At 42.1% G+C, this 24,073-nt stretch overlaps 3 protein-coding genes across 5 annotated transcripts in view; 1 reads left to right on the forward strand and 2 right to left on the reverse strand.

Annotated features, from left to right (window-relative positions):
- Positions 1 to 8,278, forward strand: part of jak2a (Janus kinase 2a) — a 34,128-nt gene extending 25,850 nt beyond the window's left edge. For both annotated transcript variants that reach the window (XM_080530183.1, XM_080530182.1), the window contains exons 14-24: positions 304 to 431; positions 1,127 to 1,265; positions 1,679 to 1,830; positions 2,602 to 2,752; positions 3,466 to 3,599; positions 3,948 to 4,137; positions 4,388 to 4,512; positions 5,008 to 5,180; positions 5,550 to 5,667; positions 6,182 to 6,295; positions 6,990 to 8,278. In XM_080530183.1, coding sequence (XP_080386309.1) covers positions 304 to 431; positions 1,127 to 1,265; positions 1,679 to 1,830; positions 2,602 to 2,752; positions 3,466 to 3,599; positions 3,948 to 4,137; positions 4,388 to 4,512; positions 5,008 to 5,180; positions 5,550 to 5,667; positions 6,182 to 6,295; positions 6,990 to 7,097 — 1,532 coding nt within the window. In that variant the 3' untranslated portion in view covers positions 7,098 to 8,278. The remainder of the gene's footprint in view (positions 1 to 303; positions 432 to 1,126; positions 1,266 to 1,678; positions 1,831 to 2,601; positions 2,753 to 3,465; positions 3,600 to 3,947; positions 4,138 to 4,387; positions 4,513 to 5,007; positions 5,181 to 5,549; positions 5,668 to 6,181; positions 6,296 to 6,989) is intronic.
- A 1,436-nt stretch (positions 8,279 to 9,714) lies between these two features.
- Positions 9,715 to 10,958, reverse strand: rln1 (relaxin 1; the record flags this gene model as incomplete). Its single annotated transcript, XM_080529606.1, has 2 exons — positions 9,715 to 10,082; positions 10,784 to 10,958. 2 exons carry the CDS (start codon positions 10,956 to 10,958, stop codon positions 9,715 to 9,717), a joined length of 543 nt encoding a protein of 180 aa, XP_080385732.1.
- A 619-nt stretch (positions 10,959 to 11,577) lies between these two features.
- plgrkt (plasminogen receptor, C-terminal lysine transmembrane protein) lies at positions 11,578 to 23,712 on the reverse strand. Of its 2 annotated transcripts, none has more exons than XM_080530439.1 (5): positions 23,625 to 23,712; positions 23,050 to 23,152; positions 14,107 to 14,237; positions 13,229 to 13,338; positions 11,578 to 12,650 (listed from the first exon to the last, which is right to left on the reverse strand). In XM_080530439.1, the coding sequence occupies exons 2-5, from the start codon at positions 23,128 to 23,130 to the stop codon at positions 12,523 to 12,525; spliced, it is 450 nt and encodes a 149-aa protein (XP_080386565.1). In that variant the 5' UTR covers positions 23,131 to 23,152; positions 23,625 to 23,712; the 3' UTR covers positions 11,578 to 12,522. The 2 variants fall into 2 exon arrangements, with proteins under 2 accessions (XP_080386565.1, XP_080386566.1); XM_080530440.1 differs by having other exon boundaries at positions 23,636 to 23,702.
- Positions 23,713 to 24,073: the final 361 nt, after the last annotated feature.

Genomic DNA, 24,073 nt, shown 5'->3' on the forward strand with positions numbered 1-24,073 from the left:
GGAAATGAGTGCGTACTGATATAGTGAGAGGGTCAGGCTGACATTTCACCACCGGTCCACGCTGACCCCACTGCCTTCACTCACCTCAGAGCCCTCTCACAGCAGTCACAGAGATGGTCAGACGGACAACAGTTCGCCCATAACCACAGTCAGGAAGAAGGAGGAAAATGCTCGTTCCTCATCCATGTCCACTATTCTCTTTATTTTCTTATTTTCTCTCAAGTTATATATATTCTTTGTGTGGATGTCAATAAATTGAAATGGTCTCATTCAGCATTGGATGTTGTGTTGTGTGGTTTCCAGACATGATGGTGCAGGAGTACGTGAAGTTTGGGTCCCTGGACACCTACCTGAAGAAGAACAAGGGCTCTGTGAACATCACCTGGAAGCTGGAGGTGGCGAAGCAGCTGGCCTGGGCCATGCACTACCTGGTAAGACCCTCCTCCCCTCCCCCATATACATCATACCTGGTAAGACCCTCCTCCCCTCCCCCATATACATCATAATCATCATATTCTTGTTTTCTCCATGAAATGTAGTGTCTTTGAGTAATGGGAAAAGTGCTATACAAAATAACTCTAACCCTAACCCTAAATATTATAATTATTTACCATAGACATACACATCATATTGAATCAGAATCAGAATAGCTTTTATTACATCAATGTACGGATATACAGAGTAAAATTCTTGGGTTCAGGTTCATTAGACATTGGCGTTGCAGCACAATACACAATCATTAATCAAAAATAAACAGTATATAAAACATCAATCAGCAATCAACAAGAGTAAAGTAATAGCAGCAGAATGCAAATCAGCATATCAACATCATTAATGTAATCAACATTACGGTACGTTCAAGTACAAGTCAGGTTGTGCAAAAATGCTGTGCGGGTTGCAGTGAGATGTAACATATATGATATGTAGCAGTACAGAGTTCAAGTAGGTAGTGATCAAGTAATCATAATATATATTATTAATGCAGTATTGACCATGGCGTATGACGTCATCTCTTGCTACAGTATGTCCCTCCCCGGTTTCAGAAGCCAGGACTGGGCACCAGCATAGTTGATGTGTTTTTATGTGAACCCGGTTCAACATGTCTGCTGTGTTCTGTGTCTGACAGGAGGATAAGAACCTCACCCACGGGAACGTCTGTGCCAAGAACGTCCTGCTGATCCGCGAGGAGGACCGGAAAACCGGGAACCCCCCCTTCATCAAGCTCAGCGATCCAGGAATCAGCATCACGGTGCTGCCCAAAGATGGTGAAAGAGCACCCCTGGAGAGATTCTCCCAAATGAATAATAACAATAATAATAATACATTAGACTTATATAGTGCTTTTCTAGACACTCAAAGACGCTTTACAAACTGAAAAGATCGAGTACTAAAATAAAAAGAAACAAAAAAGAAAGAAAAGAAAGTATAGGGGTCTAATAAAAAATAATGTAGCGATATGGCTGACAGGAACAGTACACAATGATATGGCTGACAGGAACAGTACACAATGATATGGCTGACAGGAACAGTACACAATGACTGATATTTCAGTTGGCACAACAATGTAAATATGGCAGAGTTAGCCCTCAGGGAGCCCACAGTTACAGTTTAGTGTTCCAAACTCATTGTTCTCTTATTAAGCTAAGCTATCATGCTAACGCCCCCCCTCTCCCTCCAGTCCTGATGGAGCGTATCCCCTGGGTGCCTCCAGAGTGCATCGAGGACCCCCTGAGCCTGAGTCTGGCCACAGACAGGTGGGGCTTCGGGACCACCCTATGGGAGATCTGCAGCGGGGGGGAGAAGCCACTCAGCACCCTGGACTGCTCCAAGGTAGGAGGCAGGGGAAGGAACATTAGGTTTCACTTATGATGACTGATGACATTTTCTTCCTCTCTCTAGCACTGTGACTGCCCGTGGCACTTGTTCTTATGTTCTTACGATGACTGATGTACACTTACACAGACAATTGCACTTACTGTAAGTCGCTTTGGAAGGAATCATGTTAACTGTAGTTTAGTGCCACGGGTGAATAAAGTTGCCCAGATTGTGAACATTCTAGAGTGCCAAGAATTACATTATTCACCGGAAACACACAAATCATACGGCTTAATTTTCATTTCTCTTTCAAATTCTCTTTCATAGTATTCGTTTCGTGTCTCACTATGGGAACGCCCCCTACGTGACCTCATCAGTAGTTCAGCTTCTGATGAGGTCACGCAGGGGGCGTTCCCATAGTGAGACACGAAATGAATACTACTCAGAGAACCGGGGTTATGTAAATAACCTAACTTTTTTCCTCCTTTCTCCAGCACTGTCACTGCCGATGGCACATGTTCTTATCTAAGGTTTTTACTTACAATGACTGGCGTATAGTCGATTCACTTACTTAGACAAAGTCTCTGTGGATTAAAGCTTCTGCTAAATGACTTAAATGTAAAATTGTGTTAAATGTAACGAATATGTGAACAATCCTATGAAGGTGAAACACTAAAGATTCCCAATGACTTTATGATGCTTCTAAAAGCTCTGCTGGGTTTTTCTCCTGTTCTTCTCTGTTATACTACACGGGCCCACAGTTGACCCGGTCTCTTCTCTTGGTAGAAAAATCTGTTCTATGAGGACCGCCACCAGCTCCCGGCCCCCAAGTGGACCGAGTTGGCCAACCTGATTAACAGCTGTATGGACTACGAGCCGTCCAACCGACCCTCCTTCAGAGCCGTGATCCGCGACCTCAACAGCCTGTTCACGCCAGGTCAGTCAGACCACTGCTCTCTGGTGTGGTTCAGTCATTTACCATGGTTTTAACAGGTGGAACTTTCTTCTCAGATATGATGTTTCTCAATCCCCCTCACATACTGTACACACCCGGAGATGCATACGGTATTTGATGGAGAGTGTAGTGTGTGTAGTGTGTGTAGAGTGTAGTGTGTGTAGTGTGTAGAGTGTAGTGTGTGCGTTGGTCTTGACGTGTGTTGGAGCCATATTGCGATCTTTTGAGTTTAAGAAAACCTTTAAGTGAGATATTTTGAGTTAGATCATGATTTTATGACTTATGAAACATGATAATATGAAATGTGTTTGTTTAACGTTTTGATTGTGTACCTTAAAGGATATAGAGATTGGTCACCTACCTGATACTTACCTGATAACTGTGTTATCCTCTTGCCGGTAGGCAGCCTTTAAGCCAGGTGATTGAAATGTTTGTTGGTAGTTTAGGTGGCGGAGAGCAACAGTTATCCGCCCGCACATTGCCTGTATTGAAATCTTGAATCCTGAGTTCGATATTGCTTTATGAAGAGTGTATGTCGGTAACTCTCCACCTAACCACAGGTGACAAAATGGAAGAAGAAAGTGTGGATTAGTCACTTCAACGTGTGTGTGTGTGTGTGTGTGTGTGTGTGTGTGTGTGTGTGTGTGTGTGTGTGTGTCTGTGTCTGTGTGTGTGTGTGTGTGTTCCTGTGTCAGACTATGAGCTGCTGGCGGAGAGTGACATGGTGCCCAACAGGACCAGGACCTTTGGGTTCCCGGGGGCGTTTGAGAGCCAGGAGCCAGCCCAGTTTGAGGAGAGACACCTCATCTTCCTCAAGCAGCTGGGCAAGGTAGGATACAGATAGATGAGATGGATAGACAGGTACTGTATTGATATAGATATAGTACAACCTCCTACCATCTCTCCCTCTCACTCTCCTCCTATCAGTATTTCATCCCTTCTTTCTTACCCGCTCTCACGCTCCGTCCACCCCTCTACACGTAGCGTCTGTGATTACAGTCTTCCTCCTTTAACTTATTGTCTTTTCTACCTTTATTTCCTTATTTTCTACCACTCACTCCTCTCTCTCCCCCATCCTTCTCTCCCACCCACCCCCCCCTCTCTCAACCCCATCCCTCCCTCTTTCTCTCTCCCCGCCTCTCTCTCTCCCTCCCACCCGCCCGCCCCCCTCCCCCAGGGTAACTTTGGCAGCGTGGAGATGTGTCGTTACGACCCCCTGCAGGACAGCACGGGGGAGGTGGTGGCGGTGAAGAAGCTGCAGCACAGCACCGCCGAGCACATGAGGGACTTTGAGAGGGAGATTGAGATCCTCAAGTCCCTGCAGCACGACAACATCGTCAAGTACAAGGGAGTCTGCTACAGCGCCGGTGAGACCCGGGAGACATCACTGTACCACGTTTGATCTCTGTAAACGACGCGTGTTCGACGTGTCGTGTGTTAAACAAACGACGCACTCGCTCCACAGCGTATTCGAAAGTACTGTTCGGGTGAAATCAAATCATAATGATCACCCCCCTCCTCCTCTTACGCCCCCCCCCCCCCCCCTCCTCCATCCCCCTCTCTGCCTCACACTCCTCCGTCCCTCCCTCCTCCTTACCCCCTCCTCTCCCTCCCCAGGCAGGAGGAACCTGCGTCTCATCATGGAGTACCTGCCCTACGGCAGCCTGAGGGACTACCTCATCAAGAACAAGGACAGGTTCGACTACAAGAAGCTGCTGCACTACTCCTCCCAGATCTGCAAGGTACATCCAGAAGACTACTGCTTCGCCAGAGCTGCATCGGTTATCTCATAGGTTATCTCAGGTTATCTCATAGGTTATCTCATAGCTTAGCATAGGTTATCTCATAGCTTAGCATAAGTTATCTCATAGGTTATCTCAGGTTATCTCATAGGTTATCTCATAGGTTATCATAGGTAATCTCATAGGTTATCACATAGGATAGCATATGTTAGCATAGGTTATCGCTGCATCGGATTATTACTGATCAAAAGAAAAGCTGTTGCCTCTTAAGCGTTGATACTACCATCTGCTTTAGGTATTTGAAAAAGTATAAAGTACATTTAAAAACAAAAGAGATTTTTCTGGAAAGCTAGATTTGATTATTGAGATGTACTGTACCCAGAGCCAGTTGTAAGACCTAGGCGTGTGTGTGTGTGTGTGTGTGTGTCTGTGTCCGTGTCTGTGTCTGTGTGTGTGTCTGTGTGTGTGTGTGTGTGTGTGTGTGTGTGAGTGCAGGGTATGGACTACCTGGCCACCAAGCGTTACATCCACAGAGACCTGGCGACCAGGAACATCCTAGTGGAGAGTGAGCTGAGGGTGAAGATCGGGGACTTTGGGCTGACCAAGGTGCTGCCTCAGGACAAGGAGTACTACACAGTCAGAGAGCCAGGAGAGAGCCCCATCTTCTGGTGAGACGCAAAACGTCACAGCACTGGCAGTACATACTGTCTGATAAAGGCACCCCTGTTAAAGAGATTTAGGAGGGGAAAAAATAAATAGAAAGAAGTTATTTTTCTATGGAAGGGAGAATCTGTCATTTTGTGTTATCTGACAATATCCCTCAAATGTTGTATCCATTTGAATGACTGCTGTGTGTGTGTGTGTGTGTGTGTGTGTGTGTGTGTGTGTGTGTGGTGTGTGGTGTGTGGTGTGTGTGTGTGTGTGTGTGGATGTGTTGTGTGTGTGTGTTGATGTGTTGTGTGTGTGCTGATGTGTTGATGTGTGTGCTGATGTTTTTGTGTGTGTGTGTGTGTGCTGATGTGTTGTGTGTGTTAAAGGTACGCACCTGAGTCCCTGACAGAGAGCAAGTTCTCTGTGGGTTCTGACGTGTGGAGCTTTGGAGTGGTCCTCTACGAACTCTTCACCCACAGCGACAAGAACTATAGTCCTCCTGCTGTACGTCACTCTCCCTCCCACATCTCCCTCTCTGTCTGTCTGTCTCTCTCTATCTCTCTCTGTCTCTTCAGCCCTCCTACTTGTACGTCCCTCTCTTTCCCTCGTTCTCTCTCTCTCTCTCTCTCTCTCTCTCTCTCTCTCTCTCTCTTTTAAAAGCCTCTTTTAAAAGTTATTAACATCAGTAGTCTTGTCCCATGTGGTCAATGGCTAACTAAAGTGGATAACTAAAAACATACTTATTTTCAGCCATCCCCTGATGTTCTGTTGCTGTTCTTTTACTTATACAATATATGTAATACTCCTAGACTTTGTTTTCTGCTTTTATGATATGGTTTTATATATTATTATTTATTTATTTTTTTACAATTTTATCGTTTGTTTTATGCACATTGAGATGATTCTATTATTATTATTTATGATGATGATGATGATGATGATGATTATTTATTATTATTATGATTATACATTAGTATAGCATGTGATGCTGTCAGTGTCCCGGTCCCATCTCCACCAGGTGTTCATGGAGCAGATGGGCAGTGACAAGCAGGGTCAGATGATCGTCTATCACCTCAGTGATCTCCTCAAACGAGGCTACAGGCTACCTGCCCCCCCTGGCTGCCCTGACGAGGTGAGAGACCACCCTTTATACATCACTCACATACACTGCCCTGTGTAAGTAATGGACAGTGAAGTGGTCCTCCGTGGCTCAGTTGGTAGAGCATGGTGCTAACAATGCATAGGTTGTGGGTTCGACTCCCGCTGGGACCTTATATACTGAAATGTATGCACTCACTGCAATGTAAGTCGCTTTGGATAAAAGCGTCAACTAAATGGCATATATATTATATTATTATATATGAAGCATTTTTTCTTCTTTTAGCTCCCCACTCCGAAAGTTTGGATTTCAAACGATTACTATGGAGTAGAGATTATCTGATTTTATTTGATGGTATTTGTGTATTGGTTACACCATTTAGAAATTGCACCACTTTATGCATAGTCCCCTTATATCAGGGTACCCAAAAGTAATGGGAAAGATTCATCAAATGTGCAAATTAAGCACTCATGTTTAGTATTTGGTGGACAATCCTTTGCATGCACTAACTGCCTGACGCAGGGCAATCTACATACTAATACTAGTGAATAGATACAGTAGAAGCATTACGCAGGATTAAATAAGAACTCAGACAATTCAACATTGTCGCAAAATATGAAAGACCACTTTAATGACTAACTAGCTCCCCTTTAAGATTTCCTAACCTCAGAGGCAGACTTCTCTCTGTGTTTTCTAAACCTGGGCTTCTCTCTGTGTGAACGCTCAGATCCAGAGGATGATGACAGAGTGCTGGAACACTGATCCCGCTCTGCGGCCCACCTTCAAGAAGTTAGCCCAGACTGTGGACACCATTCGGGACAGTAAGGAAGGCTGAGGCCCTCACCCACCCTGGACTCACAGCCTCACCTGACTGCAACTCTGGAGGACCACGTCACCTGATCCAATGCTCCTTTGGAGCAGAAAGGAACAACTGGGATTACCACTGGCATTCATGGGGACATTCAGAGGAACGTGACCTGACCACTCCTCTGGGATGATTCACTGAGCATCCCTCCCCCTCCCCATGGCTTGGCCTTACAGACTGACTCCTGCACACTGGCCATGACTATGCTAACTGTAGGAATGGAGGTTTGCCAGGGAAAGCAATACTGAATGTGTACAACAAAGACTGATGTACCAACATTCACATGTATCTTTTCCATCAAAGGGAAGAACTGGAATGCACTATGTTGCTTTTAGGAATACAAAGACATGTCAAATTGTGTTGTAAACATACAGGTGCATTTGTTGAGGCTGTTTTGTTTTTTCTCTGAATCTTCTAAACCTCAATAAAATCTAAACTTTGAGTTCCTAGTTTGCTGTTCATAGCAAGGCGTACAAAATCAAACATGCATGCTACGACACATTGCCATTCCTACAATGTTTGGAATGAGTTGGAATGGCTCAATGTCATGTTTGAAAGCATCAACAGAAAATGGCCGACACCAAGGTTGAATCGGAAGTTTCTGAAAGTTGAAGGACGTTTGCGCTCCTATGCAAGGCTCCTCCTGTCAGAAAAAGACTCATGTGCTTTGACTTGTCCACACAAGTCTGTGGAGAATATGTTCTTTGAAACATTACCGGGCAACCTTTTGTTTCACTCTCCATATCTGAATGTGCCATCTCACCATCTGACTGATCATTGAAACATTGTCACTTCTGCTGGAACAGTAGTATGACAATTATTGTTTTGTTTGTTGTTATTTGTCTTGTCTTCCTTTGTTGTATGTTGTTGTTTTTGTCAGCAGTGCTGGCAGAAGCACTTTGACTTACTCTGTCAGTGCGAGGAAGTACAAATGTTTTAAGTGAACATGCTATTTTTCTTTAAAAAAGAGATAATATATGATCATGAAGAGAAACATGGTTCATTGTTTCTTCTTCTTTCATTTTTACAAGCCACTGTTACCTGTGTTTGCAGATTGATTGCAAATGTGCTGCCAGAGAATTTAATATGATAAGGCTTCATTGTTTGTATCAACTGTTTTATATCAAGCCTGTCTTATTAAAGGATAAGGTATTTCAGACCTGGTCAGAGATGGCTTTTTGTGTTTGCGCTGTTTCTTTTGATTTGAGTTACAATGAAGAGTCAAAGTATCCCTGCTATTTCTCCCTAAAAAGTATATATGTATATATTGTGTGACTCAATTTAAAATGGATTGAATCCAAATAATTTGCCATCAATCCACACACAATACCCCAGAATGAAATGAAAACATGGTTTTAGAATTTCAAATTGAAATACAGAAATACCTCATGTACATAAGTATTCAGACCAGAGATTCAGAGTTGGTTGTGACATCCTAATCTACACAGTGTTCAATTGATTCCCATGCAAACCAGAGACCCTATAAAAACAAAGATATTGATTCCAATTACATGACCTATTATCCTTATCCAGCATTAAGATGGACTCAATTCAACTTATTGAGTAATTTGTTACGGGGCAGTAACAGTGGGCAGTCCCACTCATATTTTTCTTTTTATTGTAATAGAGTGTTGATTGATGGCAAATCATTTTTATTGAATCCATTTTGCTGGTGTGGAGGAATAGAAATAATTGTAATAGCAATTACTGCCCTGTGCCTGATGAATACTAATGTCTAAATACAACTGGCGATCAGGAGCACTAACTCTGTTACAGCTCCTGTGGTGAGTAATAACTCATATTGCAGGTTTCCTGAGGTGGTCGGCGGAAAACATTTTTTTTTAATTATTAGAACAGCCATTTATCCCATGAATCATCATCAAAATAATTGTTTTTGTTTCATTTTCACCTTTCCCAGACATTAAATGTCTCTTCTTTTCTTTTGTTATATGCCATGGAAAATATGTGATATTCCACAAATTATATTTGATATTTATATTTAATAGATAGATTTCATACACACAACATATTTTCACCAGTGCTTTTTGTTTGATATGTACATAGTATTTCAATGACATATTCTTGGCGGATGTTAGAGGTGACACATTTTTCATTCCATTCAGACAATTTTGGCGATCAAAGCTCTTGCTTCAGCAATGCCGTAATCCATTTCAGAATGGAAAAAAAGAGATAAATTATAGATTACATTATGGTCATTAATTGCAACATGGGTGTATCTATTGGCCCTTCACACAATACTGCAAAGTGTACAAAAACAACAGTTATCCTCTTAAAATGTCCCCCAGTAATACCCCACCCCTCAAAATCATAATACTGTTGAAAAGGTGGAACAAAGTTGTCTCTCTCTCACACCCACTAAGTTCCAGAATCCCCAGTAGTATACTGTACACTAACCCTGCATCTCAGTTCCCTATCCCTGAACGTAGTGTACACTTATCCACTCCCCTACATGATTTAAAAGCATAGGATTAGTCTGAGGGCATTGGCCATTCCCTCTAAGTGTGATGCTAGTGTAGAAAATGGAACATAGAATAGGTGTTTCTCCCCCAGCATGGGCCGGTCACTCTCAGCACAGCCGTCCAATGTCATTCTTAGTGCAGCCCTGATTGCAGCACATGCCGGCTACACCCATGGAAAAGTTCCTTTTTCTTCTGTTATCGTTGGGGCGCGGCCAATTGATGGTTGGGATCCTGGTCTGGTCGCCCGCCAGGTTGAGGGGCCGGCGGAACCCCTCGCTGGGGTCCGTGTCCACCGCCGCCTGCCTGTGGTCGCCCAGCCCGCCCAGCAGAGAGAGGAGGTCTGCCAGGGAGGAGGAGGAGGAGGAGGAAGAGAGCTGGAGAAGGGGCTCAGCTGCTGACAGCTCCAGACCTTGTTTCCAACTGAGGCTGTCCTCGCCCTCTTTGATGTCACTGTAGGAGCTGAGCTGGAAGGGGTCTGAGTAGGACAGTGAGACACAAGCATGAGAAATGCACACAAAATGGCAGCAAAATGAATATGAAGGACTCAGGGTTGAGAAGGGGAGATTTACCAAGTTGCAACATTTTCACCATGTCATTCAAAATACACTAACAATTAAAGTGAAAAGTCTAAACTACATTTAACTAGATACATAGTTAAGACAGTTTCTTGAATCTAAATCATGTAGTAAGTTTGAAAGACATAACTGAACATGCTGGGAGCTGATGCTGGAGATGTACGTTTGTAAAAACTGCTTTTAAGGGACATTCCAAATCAGATGAATATTGTTGGATCACTGGACAATATTTAATTGAAGCAGGGAGCTGTCCCTGGTTCTGAATAGCTGCGCCTAATCACCTTTCACCGTTTTCAAAGGCAATTCACCAAAAACAACTTACGGTAAACAGATTTTATTGTTTATATAGTATTTCTAAATTGTTTCGATCTAGACCACATAGATATACACGGGATAGTACCAAACCAGACGCAGGGGTCGCGAGGGAAAGTTTGAGTTAACTTGACGTTCTCTATGACCAACGGTTATTTGCCTGCATGTTATTGAGCGGCAACGTTTGCAGGAAAAGTGCTATACAAATAAAGGTTATAATATTATTATTATTATTATTATTATTATTGTTATTATTACTGAAAAACATCGCTAATGCAAAGGTACTTACCTAAGTCTTCATCCAAAGACCGTTTCCAACGGGAACCACCGCAAGTGAAGATAACAGCTCTTATAAACTCCCTACCGCACAATTTGACTCCGTAGTCTCTTGAGAGACTTTGACCACTCACACACACGCACATACTAGCAACACACACAAAGATAACATACGTCAGCCTCAGCATTGTCATTTGAAATAATATAGCAGTTTTCACTGTGCAGAAGTTTGAATGACAGTCGCCCTAGTAGCCTATGCGTTGCAGATGCGTGTTGAAGTTTCCTGAGATGCTATGCTGTTCTAGGAGGCCAACTTCTCAGTGCTCTATGGACATCAATCAGATATCACTACACACCTGAGCTCACAACTCTTTGATGCTTCTCCTGGTCTGTTGCTACAGGTCCACCTTATATACTGTAGCCCAAACCTCATCACCCTCTGAGTCATATCTGGTCTCAAACCTGGCCAACCCCCTCCCTATCTCTCATTCTCTCCCTCTCTCTCTCACACACACACACACACACACACACACACACACACACACACACACACATCTTTTTTCTCTGGTTTTGACGCACTTTGAGTAATTTATTTAGTGTAGCAGAATTCCAGTGAAAGATCACTGTTCGCTTGGTGGGCGAATGCAACTACAAATAGCTTCGAGCTGCATCCAACCACCTGAGACCGCTTCCAATATAACAATCAAAGCCTTTTCAGAATAAACAAAAGTTTGGGGCATCTTCAATATATATATATAACCATCGATAGGTCAGGGTCAATAAAGTAAGTGCTTAACTTGTGTAGGTGTTTGATTAAATAAGAATTATAGAACAGATTACAGATGCCAAGACAATATATATTCATTGTAATAGTCTTGGTGACGACAGTGTTTATTTAACATAGAGTTTTAGCAGTAATCATACAGTGTACAATGTACATATCTCAATTTAACTGAAGCGCAATAAATTAATCTGTTCATTTAGTTACTTCTCCACAATGAAATACAATTATACCTTAGACAGTAAACACTATAAAACTGACAAAAACAAAAAAACATTCAATCTTTTGGCAATTGTTTTCTTTCTTTCTTTCTTTTTTTACATGATACAATTAGTGCAAATCGTTGTTTTATAAGAACAAACATTAATATCATCAATAATTCTATCAATAGTTAGATTTTCTAGTGCATGATTGCTCATAATCCACATCTAATGAGCACTTAAGGTAAACATTCTAAGGTTCAAATGGATATCCCTTTTCCAGTAAATAACTTGTCTTGATACAGTTGGAAACTGGAACTATTGTGCTCTGTATCTATATGAGTCAACAAATGTAGTACTATTCTGAATGTAACTATGCAGATTCTCATCACAGCCGCTCATAGGTCAGCGTACAAGTTTACACTCTTAGAAAGAAAATTGTTCTTTGGACCGTAGAAGCCGTTCAAGAACCTTTTTTAGTTTCACATAGAACCCTTGCCAAAAAGAGGGTTCTAAATGGCACCAAAACATCTTCTACAAAGCACCAAAAACTGTTATTGAAAGGGTTCTTCTAATCTACAGGGACGAGCCGAAGAACTCTTTTTGATTCTAAGTAGAATTTTTGGTATGTTATGTATGTTATGTGCATGCATGATTGTATACCAAAGGAGTATACAGTCAAGATCTGAAGCTTTCCAAGTCTTGACCATTGATCTTGGGGGCGGTGTTGATTGGACGACTGACTCAGCGACCACGACCGGCAGGGTGGTGTCATTTCTCCAGGAGGGAGGTGAGAGAGCTCTTGGCTCGGCGTTCCTTCTCAATGCTCTCGAAGTTGGGAGTACCGCACGGCAGGGCTAAACGATCGTGCTCAGAGGCCATGATGCTCTCCGCCTCCCCTGGAGACCAACACAGAGGTGACATCAATAAATTACCTAAATAAAACTACCTACTGTAACTATAATAATGGACCTCTCTTCCTGTAGTGACAGTATTATAGACATAATTGGAACATAATTTACTTCATTAAAGTTGTCCTACAGTGAATAAGATTGGGGCGGATATGGCAGGAAGACGACTCCGGAAAAGAGTAAACCAAGCAATTAGGCAAAGTGAGATTATAAATAGAGATAGCTATGGCTGAAAAGTATGTAATTATGTATAAATTATGGTATTTGTTCCAAAAGTCTCCTGCTGACTAGATGTGTCCTCAAGATAAGACTTGACAGAGAGGAGGTGCTTTCTGCTTGGCCATAGGATACATTCACTATATGCAAAAGAAGGTCTTGTGAGGGGCGACGTTAAGGTAACCACCTTCCCCTGAGGGGGGCCTCATTATGGGATATCAATAATGAACTTTTCCATGAAAATAACTTTTTGGGATTGGGAGCCAGGCCGGCCCAATACAGCCCAGCTCGGCTCTGCTCGGTTCGGCTCTGTAGAGTGAATTGAGTTTAAGTGTCAGAGAGAGACTTACCCCTCATACGGTAGACTAGTGTTCCATAGGCCATGTCCACCTGATAGGCCAGGATGAAACTGAGAGGGACAACAGGAGCGAACAGAACAGGCCTCCTCCTCTTAATGGCACTGCAAGGATGAAGCACAGAGATATATTACTACCAACACCAACCATATGTAATATAATAGGTCGATGAGAGGCTATTAGGTGTCTCTACGTGTCATGGGGAGATGATCGTAATATTACACTTCAAGTGGACGCACGCATGCACACACACAGAGTGACGTGATCTAAAGGCCACTGCTCGTAAGTTATAATTCATTTAACACCTGAAGGTTTACATCACCTCACACTTCCGAGGTATGACATTCACCTTTGCAGGTTTGACAGCCACAGTACCCATCAGAGCATTAAAATAAACTATTTGTTTTTCGATTTTATGGACTCTTCATTCTTTTTTTAGAAATTCTCATAGTGAGTATTCAAATCATGTAATGAATTGGTAATATCAAATTACATTATCAATCATATATCTCCTGTTTTACTCAATAATCCCACAGGATTAATCAATCAATTAATCAATTAATTAATCAATAATCCCACAGGATCCCACTGTTGACGTCAGGGTTCCCCCCAAAGAATGGAAGAGTGGCGCTGCATTACAAGGCAAATTAAACAATATATTTTGTAATGATTGAAGTTACTATCTTTGATCATCAATGATATCGTTTTTAAAAACGAAAGCTAAAGTGAAAGCGTTAAGACGTTCCTCAGTGAATTCAGAATTTTAAGCAGTATTTTTTTCGGCTTTGACAATGCGCCACCCTGTTCAAACATTGTGGGGAGAACCCTGGGTGTGATGTTGTGATGACAGTCAACCCGTGAGGGTCACCCACCCGATGGTGAGGCCCACGGTGGCAAGGCTGAAGAAGGCACCAAAGTAGTTGAGGAACTCTCTGGACCAGGCCAGCTGCATGGCCATCTGTCTCTCTCTCATCTGGTTCTGCATCAGGATCTGCCTCTCCATCTGGAGGAACAGAGGAACAACACATTCTTATTGTTCTTCTTCTCATTATTATTATTATTATTATTATTATGATTATTGTTGTTCTCTCCATGTAGTCCCCCATCTGTGAGAATGTTCCTAAGAACTTCAGAAGGTAAATAAACACATAGGAGGGGATACTTTATGTGGTACCTAATGAAAATACATTATACTCACTCCGGAAATCTAAATGTGTCTGAGTACTGAGAAAAGCACTTTACAAAATAAATGCATTATTATCATCATTATTATTATTATAATTATAGAGGTGTGGGGGGAGGCATCTATGCACACTGCCTCTACTGGTGTGACTCCCCCTCCCCCCTCCCCCCTCCCCCACTCCCCCCCAGCCCCCCGGGGGCTCGTGCTCTGTGAAAACTGAAGTAATTGGTGGGGGATAGGTCTTGTGGTCAGAGTAAAGGATCATAGGCATTGATTCAAGTCCACATATTGATACCCCACAGTGTTGCAGGACCAGAAACAGCAGTCTGTGTGGCCACGCCTTGGTGAGAACCGTGAGTCACCACGGCCAATCAGGCTTTTGTATTAATCGTCATCATCATCATAACAGCTATGAGACTGAGCTGCATCCCATACTCCACACGCCGGATGTCGTTATCCAATCCACTCACGACCTCTGCCCTTAATCACTCAATAACATCAATATAAACCCATTCTGTGGACTTTGTGGACATAGTCCTTTGAGGCCATTTCTGTGAGGAAGTGGACGGCCGGAGTCTCAGGAGGGTCGAGAGACTGGCGCCGTGACGCTCACAGTCACGTGACTGTCACACTGACGGTCATGTCAGGGTCAACCTGTGGCAGGCGGTAGGTCAACAGGGCTTTTGTCTCTGCCGCTTCCTGTTTACGGCAGACACAGCCTTCCTTCTCTCAAGCTGCTATTATACCAGGGGGAGAATAAATGGCATTCTCTATCAGAGCTCTTTATTCACATAAAAGTCAGGTGTCAAAGATGACTCTCTAAGTAATATGTCGTGAAGGGCTGTGGTAGCTGATTAGGTTAAAGACTCCAATGACATTCAGATATGAATAAGAGAGGCAAATTATAGTGTGTCATATTGAAGATCATTACAATGGAGAAAAAAAAATCCTTCTCATTGGGGCAATACATTGAATCTTTTGAATGGTAATGGGGAATACAATACGTCACACCAAAATAAAGAGTATAATAATTAAAAGTATTATTATACTCAGTGTATCATGTCCTGCCAACACAACATTAAGGTTCTACTAGCATTTAAACACAGAAAATACTTCCAATATCAACAGTTTTTATGAAAAGTTGTCACTGTACACAGTCAAATGAGTACCTAAAACAGGATAGTATGCATTCCCTGTGGTGATATGAATGACTTTATGGCGCAAGTGATTGGATGACTCACTAGTTCCATTATTTTAATCACACAGGACTAAAATAATTTCAGAACCTTGTTCATGTGGATGGATTAATTTCAAAACCTTGGATGCAGTCATTAGAAAGCACTTGACTTTCCATACAATAACCTGCTTTTTAGTTGAGCATCAGAAGATCAGTTGGTGACGGAAGCATTAGCTTAGGACAATTGTTTCGAAAAACACTCCAATCAAGAGCCTTTGTTCTATAATATGGTACATGGGTCAGATACTGATGATCTTATTGTGTATGTACTGTATATTATTCAGGCATGTGATTGGCAAGGACAGAAAAATAGGAAAATATACAGTGCCACATGTGAGTGCAGAGCATGTGAGGACATGCAAGTTTATTTAATCATATTATCATTTTATATGGCTAAATATGTGTGTGTGTGTGTGTGTGTGTGTGTGTGTGTGTGTGTGTGTGTGTGTGTGTGTGTGTGTGTGTGTGTGTGTGTGTGTGTGTGTGTGTGTGTGTGTGTGTGTGTGTGTGCATACGTGAGTGTGTTTTTAGGAATAGTTTATATTTGCACTAGCCTAGGCCTACTTTATCATAATGACAGCTGTCTGTAGTAGTTCTGGTGGCCAGACTATCACTTCGCTGCTGTGTTTTTATTCTTGTGTTTTAGAATTTCTCTTAGATCTGATGACGACATCAACACAGGACCCTTCACCTCAGGTGGACAGCACTTTTCTGCTTCACCATCAGTGAGTTAGGCTACTTAATGGTCACTGTAAAAGAGCTTCAGAGTTCCTGTGCAGATATGGGAGAATCTGGCAGAAGGACAACCATCTCTCCAGCCCTCCACCAATCAGGCCTTCATGGCTAGACAGAAGCCAAAGCCCAACTGGCAACGAAAACGTGTCAACTCATTAGACCAGAGTGGTATGATGAACTTCTGTTACCGTCAGAGTGTCATTTGCCTGACTGGACTCTGGACTGGAGATAGACAGAGCTGCAGAGATGGTAGGCCTTCCGTCAGATTCTCCCATCTATGCACAGGAACACTGAAGCTCTTCAAGAGTGACCATTGAGTAGCCTATGCCTCACTGATGATGGAGCAGAACAGGGCTGTCCTAAGAGAAATTATACGACACAAGAATAAAAACACAGCAGTGAAGTCTAGTCAATCAGGTCAGAAAAGCAGAAAATCCAGTTTAATCAGGAAAGATCACATCCCTGATTATTATATGGAGAGTTGGGGTGTTTTAGTGCTGTATTCACATTCTCAACAGTGATCAGGGTACATGACACATTGAGCCTAAAAGCCACAAATCTGATTGCCTGAATGCTATGCTGTATATATATATATATATATATATATATATATATATATATATATATATATATATAATGTCAATGCCCCCCCCTCCCTCTCTCCCCTCTTTTTTGTTTGTATGTATCTTTGCCTTTGTTTTTCTCTTTCTTTCAATGTTTACATGATAATATTGCAGCAATATTTTCATTCAGTTTGTAAGGCCTAATGATAAGGCATTTTTGTATTTTGTATATTTCTGTTGTTCTATTGGAGTGTCGAGAACCATTGTTTTTTTGTGATGTAAAAACCAATACAAATATTTGAATAATAAGAGAGTTGGTGCCACTAATAGATACTGTATGAATGTGGTTGTGTCACGTGGGCAGGAAGCTGATTGGTAGATCTCTCCCGAATAGATCACCTCTCCTCCAGTCAGGGCCCCACTCCCCCGGCTAGGTCGAGGCATGGCGGACACCGCCTACGCTGCTATTTCTCTGATAACCATCTGGCAGGTGAGAATTCTCATCTGCAGTAATTTTAAATGGGCCTGACATTGATTTTAGGGTCCGTTTTTGCACCGCTGCGTCATCTCTCTGGAGATAGAAAAAAAGAAAGGAAAAAAAAAGAAACACCAAAGCAGAGAGAGCGAAGATCTGCAGTTTAGATAAAGTATAATGTATTTTAAGATTTCCGGAGAGTAATGTATTTTCATTAGGTACCACATAAAGTAGCCCCTCCTAAGTGTTTAACTACTTTCTGAAGTACATAGGAGGTCATAGGAACATTCTCACAGATGGGGAAGATTCAGCTGCTCAATCTACAATCATTGTGATTGTCCGGAACTGCACTGAATCACACCTGTGATTCATCTCTTAGGCCTACTCATTCAGAAACTCGTTCACAACTTTGCTGTCTTGATTTGTTGTGTTGTCTTGAAGGAGTGGATCATTAGGACAATATTCACTCCAAAATATTGGCTCTCACTCAACTACAGCCACCGACCCTGTGATCACTCCAAGTCACGCTCAGGCAGCGTCACACTTCAGAGAGGTAGTTCCTCAAGTCTGCTCCCAATCCTCAGGCAGGTGGGTGGGTGGGTGGGTGGGTGGGAGAGTGGGGGTGATGTGAGGGGAGAATAGGAGAGCTAGGAGAGTTGAGGGACAGAGAGGAGTATGGAGGTGACAAAGCGGAAGCCGAGCAGAATCCTCTGGGAAGTTCACTGACATTTCCTAAAGGCCATGTGGAAGGATATTTTCTTGAGAGAGCGGCAAACGGACACTGCTGCCAGAAGTCAGAGATCATCTTTCAGAAAGATCCTCTCAAAATCGGAACCCCTGAACCAATGTGGCAAAGTTATTCAGAGCAAATCTGACTCTAGGGGTCAGAGGTCACCTCATCCAGCCCGCAAAGGCACGACCTATTAGACTAGACTACCCAGGTTTCAGCTCCTGAGAGGCTCATGGTCTTCAATGAAGATTGCAATAGCAAATGGTGACCTATTAGGGGTCACCATTTGGGGTCACGAGTGATGAGTCATGAGGGGTCATGAGTGAGTGTTCATCAACCAATGTGATGTTGCTCTTGACGTTCAGACAACCCCTATAATTTGTAGGCTACATTTTCCTGTGTTTTGATGTCAAATTATGCACAAGATGTGCCTATACAACACGGCTATTTCCATTAAATTATAGACAATAATGTAAAACATATCATGATTCCACCACCGTGGGCAGTGATATTAGCATGCAGTGCATGCAAAGAGTAATTTGCTTTGACAGAAAAAATGGTCTTGGTGTACAATCTGTTTGACATCTTAATGCAGGGGGAAAAAGCATAGATGCACCACAGATACCCTTTCAAATTGTCAGGTCAATACTATTAATTGCCATCCTTAGTCAGATAGCAATTTACATTGTCAATGAGTTGGCTACAGTGTTGTCCCATTTTAAATAATCCGTTTTGTCCTAAAAAAAAACACAATCTGTGCGAGGGTTGTGAATTCATAATACACATTAAATGAACTACCGGTAAATCAAGTTACTAGTACTGAGCATAACAAAATGGCCATGAAATACAAAATGTAGCATCAGTTAATTAAAAATAAATGTGAAGGAAAGGTATTTTGGTTTTTCCCTGATGAAGAATATACAAAAAGTGCATTACACATGACATGGGCTTTAAAACAACCTAGGTTGTTGTAAACAACAGAGTACCTGAATACCCCAAATCTGGCCAGATTGCACAAAAAGAAATCCTACTACAAAAATGTACCTTTGAGCCATCCAAATGACCTTTACTAGGGCATGCCGAGACTTAATCTTGTATTCTTTGTGATCAATGAAGCCATCGTTAGTCATCATTTATTACATTTACAGTGGGGAGAAAGCGAAAAACAGAACAATATTTTAAAGTGTGCTTAATAAGTCTGTCAACCCCTATGGGCCCCATGTCTGATAAGGACATTGGTCTGGCCCCAGCACTGATCTCAGGCGTTGAGTGCCTGACAGCCAAAAATAAATCAAAAACGTATTGAAGAAAATGAAGAAGAAAAAAAAAGCCATTGCTTGTTGCAAAAGCACCTCTTTTAACGATTGCAATAAAACCTACACCCTCTGACTAGCTCCGAGCAGACGGAAGCACTTCACTCTGTCTTCAGGCTGGTGTTGTGATATTCTAGAGGAAACTGAACATCAATAAAATGAATTAGCTACAACTGAAACTTCTACCTCATTTCCACCGAGATAACCTAGAAAGATTATGGCTTCGACTCCTGCAGGCAGGATGAAAGGCCAGAGGTGTAAGCCTTCAAAAACTGAAAAGTGCACTTTTCAAAATTGATGAGCCAAATCAATTGTTAGTGGTTAAATGATGTCAATCTAAATAAAACATTACAAAAGGTATACGATCAAATTAGTAACCTGCATTGATCAAGGGGACAACAGACAATTAGGGTGAGTTGGGTTTTACAATTTGTTGTCATTTAGCAAACCAACATTCTTCTGCATTTTATGCCTGCCCAGTGCCCACAGTAGCTATCAATGTTCTGTTGCCCTAATATACTGGAATCAATAAGCTCTTCATTAGGTTCCTGCTAAATGGTTTAGGCTACAACTCCCCTTACTCATGCTAAGTAAACATTTCAGGCGCTGCCCTCCTAGGACTTGTCATCTTTACCCGTCTTCATGTTTTTGTATATCATGTGTATTGTGTTGTGTGAGTCAATGTCTCTGATGTTTTATGAAAGTTGTATACTACTCCTACTCTTGCTACTACTACTATCAGAATCAGAATCAGAAATGTATTACATCTAAGTACACAAGAGTAAACGTTTCTAATCTTTGGCTTTGGTTCCTCAACAATGACACGGCAGCATTCAGGTACAAAAACACAATAATAAGTAGGCCTAACATAAGTAAGTAAAAAAAAAAGTAACCCTACATTGATAAAGTAATAAGAACGGTGTTATGTTGCTACTACTGCTGTTGCTACTACTACTGTACTACTGCTGCTACTAGGCCTACTACTACTACTACTACTGCTGCTATCACTACCGCTACTACTGGGTAATTAAAAGTGGCAGTGGCTGTTGTTATATGGTCCCTGGTATGCTAGTACTGTATCATCAGTACTGTATCAACCTGTACAAGTACAGTGTCATTTACCACACTTACCACTCACCCTCTTCCTCTCATAACCACATGTGTAGATACCCTCTTCCTCCCATAACAACCTGTGTAGGTACCCTCTTCCTCCCATAACAACCTGTGTAGATACCCTCTTCCTCCCATAACAACATGTGTAGATCTGGGTTTCCGTTAACCGGCAATTGCCGGTCTTTGTCCGGTAAAATTTGGTGAAGTCCGACAAATTGAAAAGTCGTCGGACATATTGTCCGGTGAAAATAATTCCCTTTGAATACAATTCGCTAAAGCTGGCTGGGTGCGTTCGTAAACACGCTCTGGAAATCCGATCAGCACTCGCGGAACGCCTCTCGTCCAATCGAACGACTCGGTCGCTCTGTGACATCGAAGCCAGCGTGCGCTCCGGCGCTCTCTGAGCGTGTTTACGAACGCACCCCTAGAAGTTTCCAGCCAGCTAGCTGAAGCTGCTACACACACCAGAGCCATGGCGACCGAACGGCAAGTTAAACAACATACTATAAAAGTGACATTGTTTTACTCATTACTCATACGTTTGTTGTCATTCGGCGGTGCTAATAGTCGCTTTCTTTTTTAATTTATTTAATTTATTTTATTTTAGCAGTTTCCCCGAAAGTTAAGTGTTTGTTTTTATATCACTATTTGCACTTCTGGTTAGATGCTAAACTGCATTTTGTTGTCTGGTACTTGTACTCTGCAATGACAATAAAGTTGAATCTCACCTAATCTAATCTAATCTAATCTAAAATAATCTAAAATAATCCCATCACTATTACTCCCTATTTTCATCAGTGTTTCAATCCTTGAATCTGTGATGGAAATCAAGCAAAGCCACTTCAAGTCTCCCCACCACTGACAGCGCTGGGTGTGCCTTTCCTTACACTCTCGGTTATTCCCTGTGGATTTAAAAAAACGGTGTTTTGGTTTCTATAATGTGGTCTATTCTCAGTGTTGACGAGCAACTCAGGGGGCTTTGAGATGGCTAACAGCTAATTAAAGGAGTAATTCCACTCAAAAGGGTAGAAGTAAGCTGACTGTCTGTCTGTCTGTCTGTCTGTCTGTCTGTCTGTCTGTCTGTCTGTCTATCTGTCTGTCTGTCTGTCTGCCTGTCTGTCTGTCTGTCTGTCTGTCTGTCTGTCTGTCTGTCTGTCTCTCTGTCAGTGTGCTGGACTACCTATGACTTCCATGGTACCTGGGAACGCGTTGTCGGAGAGAAACGCCCTCTGTACAAAGGACCTACTGACCAAAATCCCTGTTCCCCGTAGCCTACATGCTTGCACTGTTACTGTTCAATAAAATGTTATACATCTAGACATTGTGGTATTTCTTTATATACGTATCCCAGACTGCCTATCAATTGTTTCTCAATAAACAGTTATGTTCTTCCCATTGCCATACTCCCGAGCTAAACGAAATGCCTTCCCAACCAGCGAGACTTATAGAAATGACGTTGTTTTATTGATTAAAAAAAAAAAAGAAGGGTAAAACTGTAAAGAGAAAATAGAAAACTCACATTAATCCCAAACAATTTAACAAACTTCAGTTAACGTAATGTGGAGTCCGTTCATTGATCGATGCTGTCTGTTCAGTTCCCAGTGAGGCGCCCGTTCAGCGCTGGACCCGTTCAGCGCTGGATTTGACGCATGGCATAGCGCGCATGCGTCAAATCATGTTATATTATTATATATTATATAGCTCGCATCTAATCGTATCGGATGAGAAATAGACATTAAATGGCATATATAGGCCGCTACACAACAGTAATCACCGCGACAAACATTAGATTTGGAGGAAAAAAATATATGATTTTGGAAAAAAAAAAAAATATTATATTTTAATATGATGACCGGAATATATCACGTTTGTCCGGTAAATCGAATTCTTCCCGGACACGATGTCCGACGGCAAATTTTTCTAACGGAAACCCTGGTGTAGATACCCTCTTCCTCCCATAACAACCTGTGTAGATACCCTCTTCCTCCCATAACAACATGTGTAGATACCCTCTTCCTCTCATAACAACCTGTGTACGTACCCTCTTCCTCCCATAACAACATGTGTAGATACCCTCTTCCTCCCATAACAACATGTGTAGATACCCTCTTCCTCCCATAACAACCTGTGTAGATACCCTCTTCCTCCCATAACAACATGTGTAGATACCCTCTTCCTCCCATAACAACCTGTGTAGATACCCTCTTCCTCCCATAACAACCTGTGTAGATACCCTCTTCCTCCCATAACAACCTGTGTAGATACCCTCTTCCTCCCATAACAACCTGTGTAGATACCCTCTTCCTCCCATAACAACATGTGTAGATACCCTCTTCCTCCCATAACAACCTGTGTAGATACCCTCTTCCTCCCATAACAACATGTGTAGATACCCTCTTCCTCCCATAACAACATGTGTAGGTGTGTTGACTGATTGAACCCAGTACACAAGTAGCCTGGTCTCACCTGGAGTCGTCCGTTATGCAGCATGAACTCCTGCTGCTTTTTGAAGTTCTGCTCCATGGATTTAGACAACATGAACCCCATTGTGCTGCCGACGAGGATTTAGCTAATGAAAGAAAACGTCGATCATTAAGGCTCTAGGCTAGAACCATTTGCATTAAACACATGTATTTAGACAGCATGAACCCGATGTTGCCGAGGATTCAGCTAACGAAAGGCTTAAGTAAGGTTCAAGGCTAGCCATTAAACACAGTTGTCAAATTCAATTATCTTTTATCAATACAGATATGACCAAATCCATTGTTAGCTATATACGCTACCGTTATTGGCATTGATCCTTGCAGATCAGTAAGATGACGGTCATTCGTTGAAGAAAAACGGAATGGTTAGGTTAGCAACCCCTGCTTGACTATGGCTAGCTCACTATTGAACCATGTCAATAACTTGTAAAGTTGTGTTGTGACTCATTGAAGCTAGCTAGCTACGCTGATCAGCTGTAACACAAACAATGCTTCAACATTACTGGTAAGCAACTGAAAATGGTTGATATTGACATGTTAGAGTGGTTAAGAACGTACCTTTGTTTTACCTTGTGAATAATGTATAATTCGTTATGATCGCGAGCTAGATTCATGTGCCACTGAAGTTCCAAGGGCATGCTCGTCTACCGAGGGTGCGCATGCGCAGTGGCTCCCAAAACATTTAAGCTCTTGACGGGGCTAGAATTTAGATGTCTTCTTAAATCAAGTTTACGGTGATTATGTATTGCTTTGGGTATAGGTTGCACATTAAACTGTCTTTAATATTATTGTACATGGAACAGGTCAGAAGTCTACAACTTCTGTGAACAAGGGTATGGAGAGTCCAGAGAGCTATACAAACATGTTGTAGGCCTACACATACAAACGGACTGCCTGAAAAAGAAGAGAGATGACAGATCATGCAATTTTCCAAAAGCATAGCACATTTATTTATATTTGTAGTGGCAGAAGGGTTTTCATTTAAATTGATACGTGATCATTTCTAG

Source organism: Nansenia antarctica (genome assembly GCF_963989245.1).
Source record: "Nansenia antarctica genome assembly, chromosome: 4".
NCBI lineage: Eukaryota > Metazoa > Chordata > Actinopteri > Argentiniformes > Microstomatidae > Nansenia > Nansenia antarctica.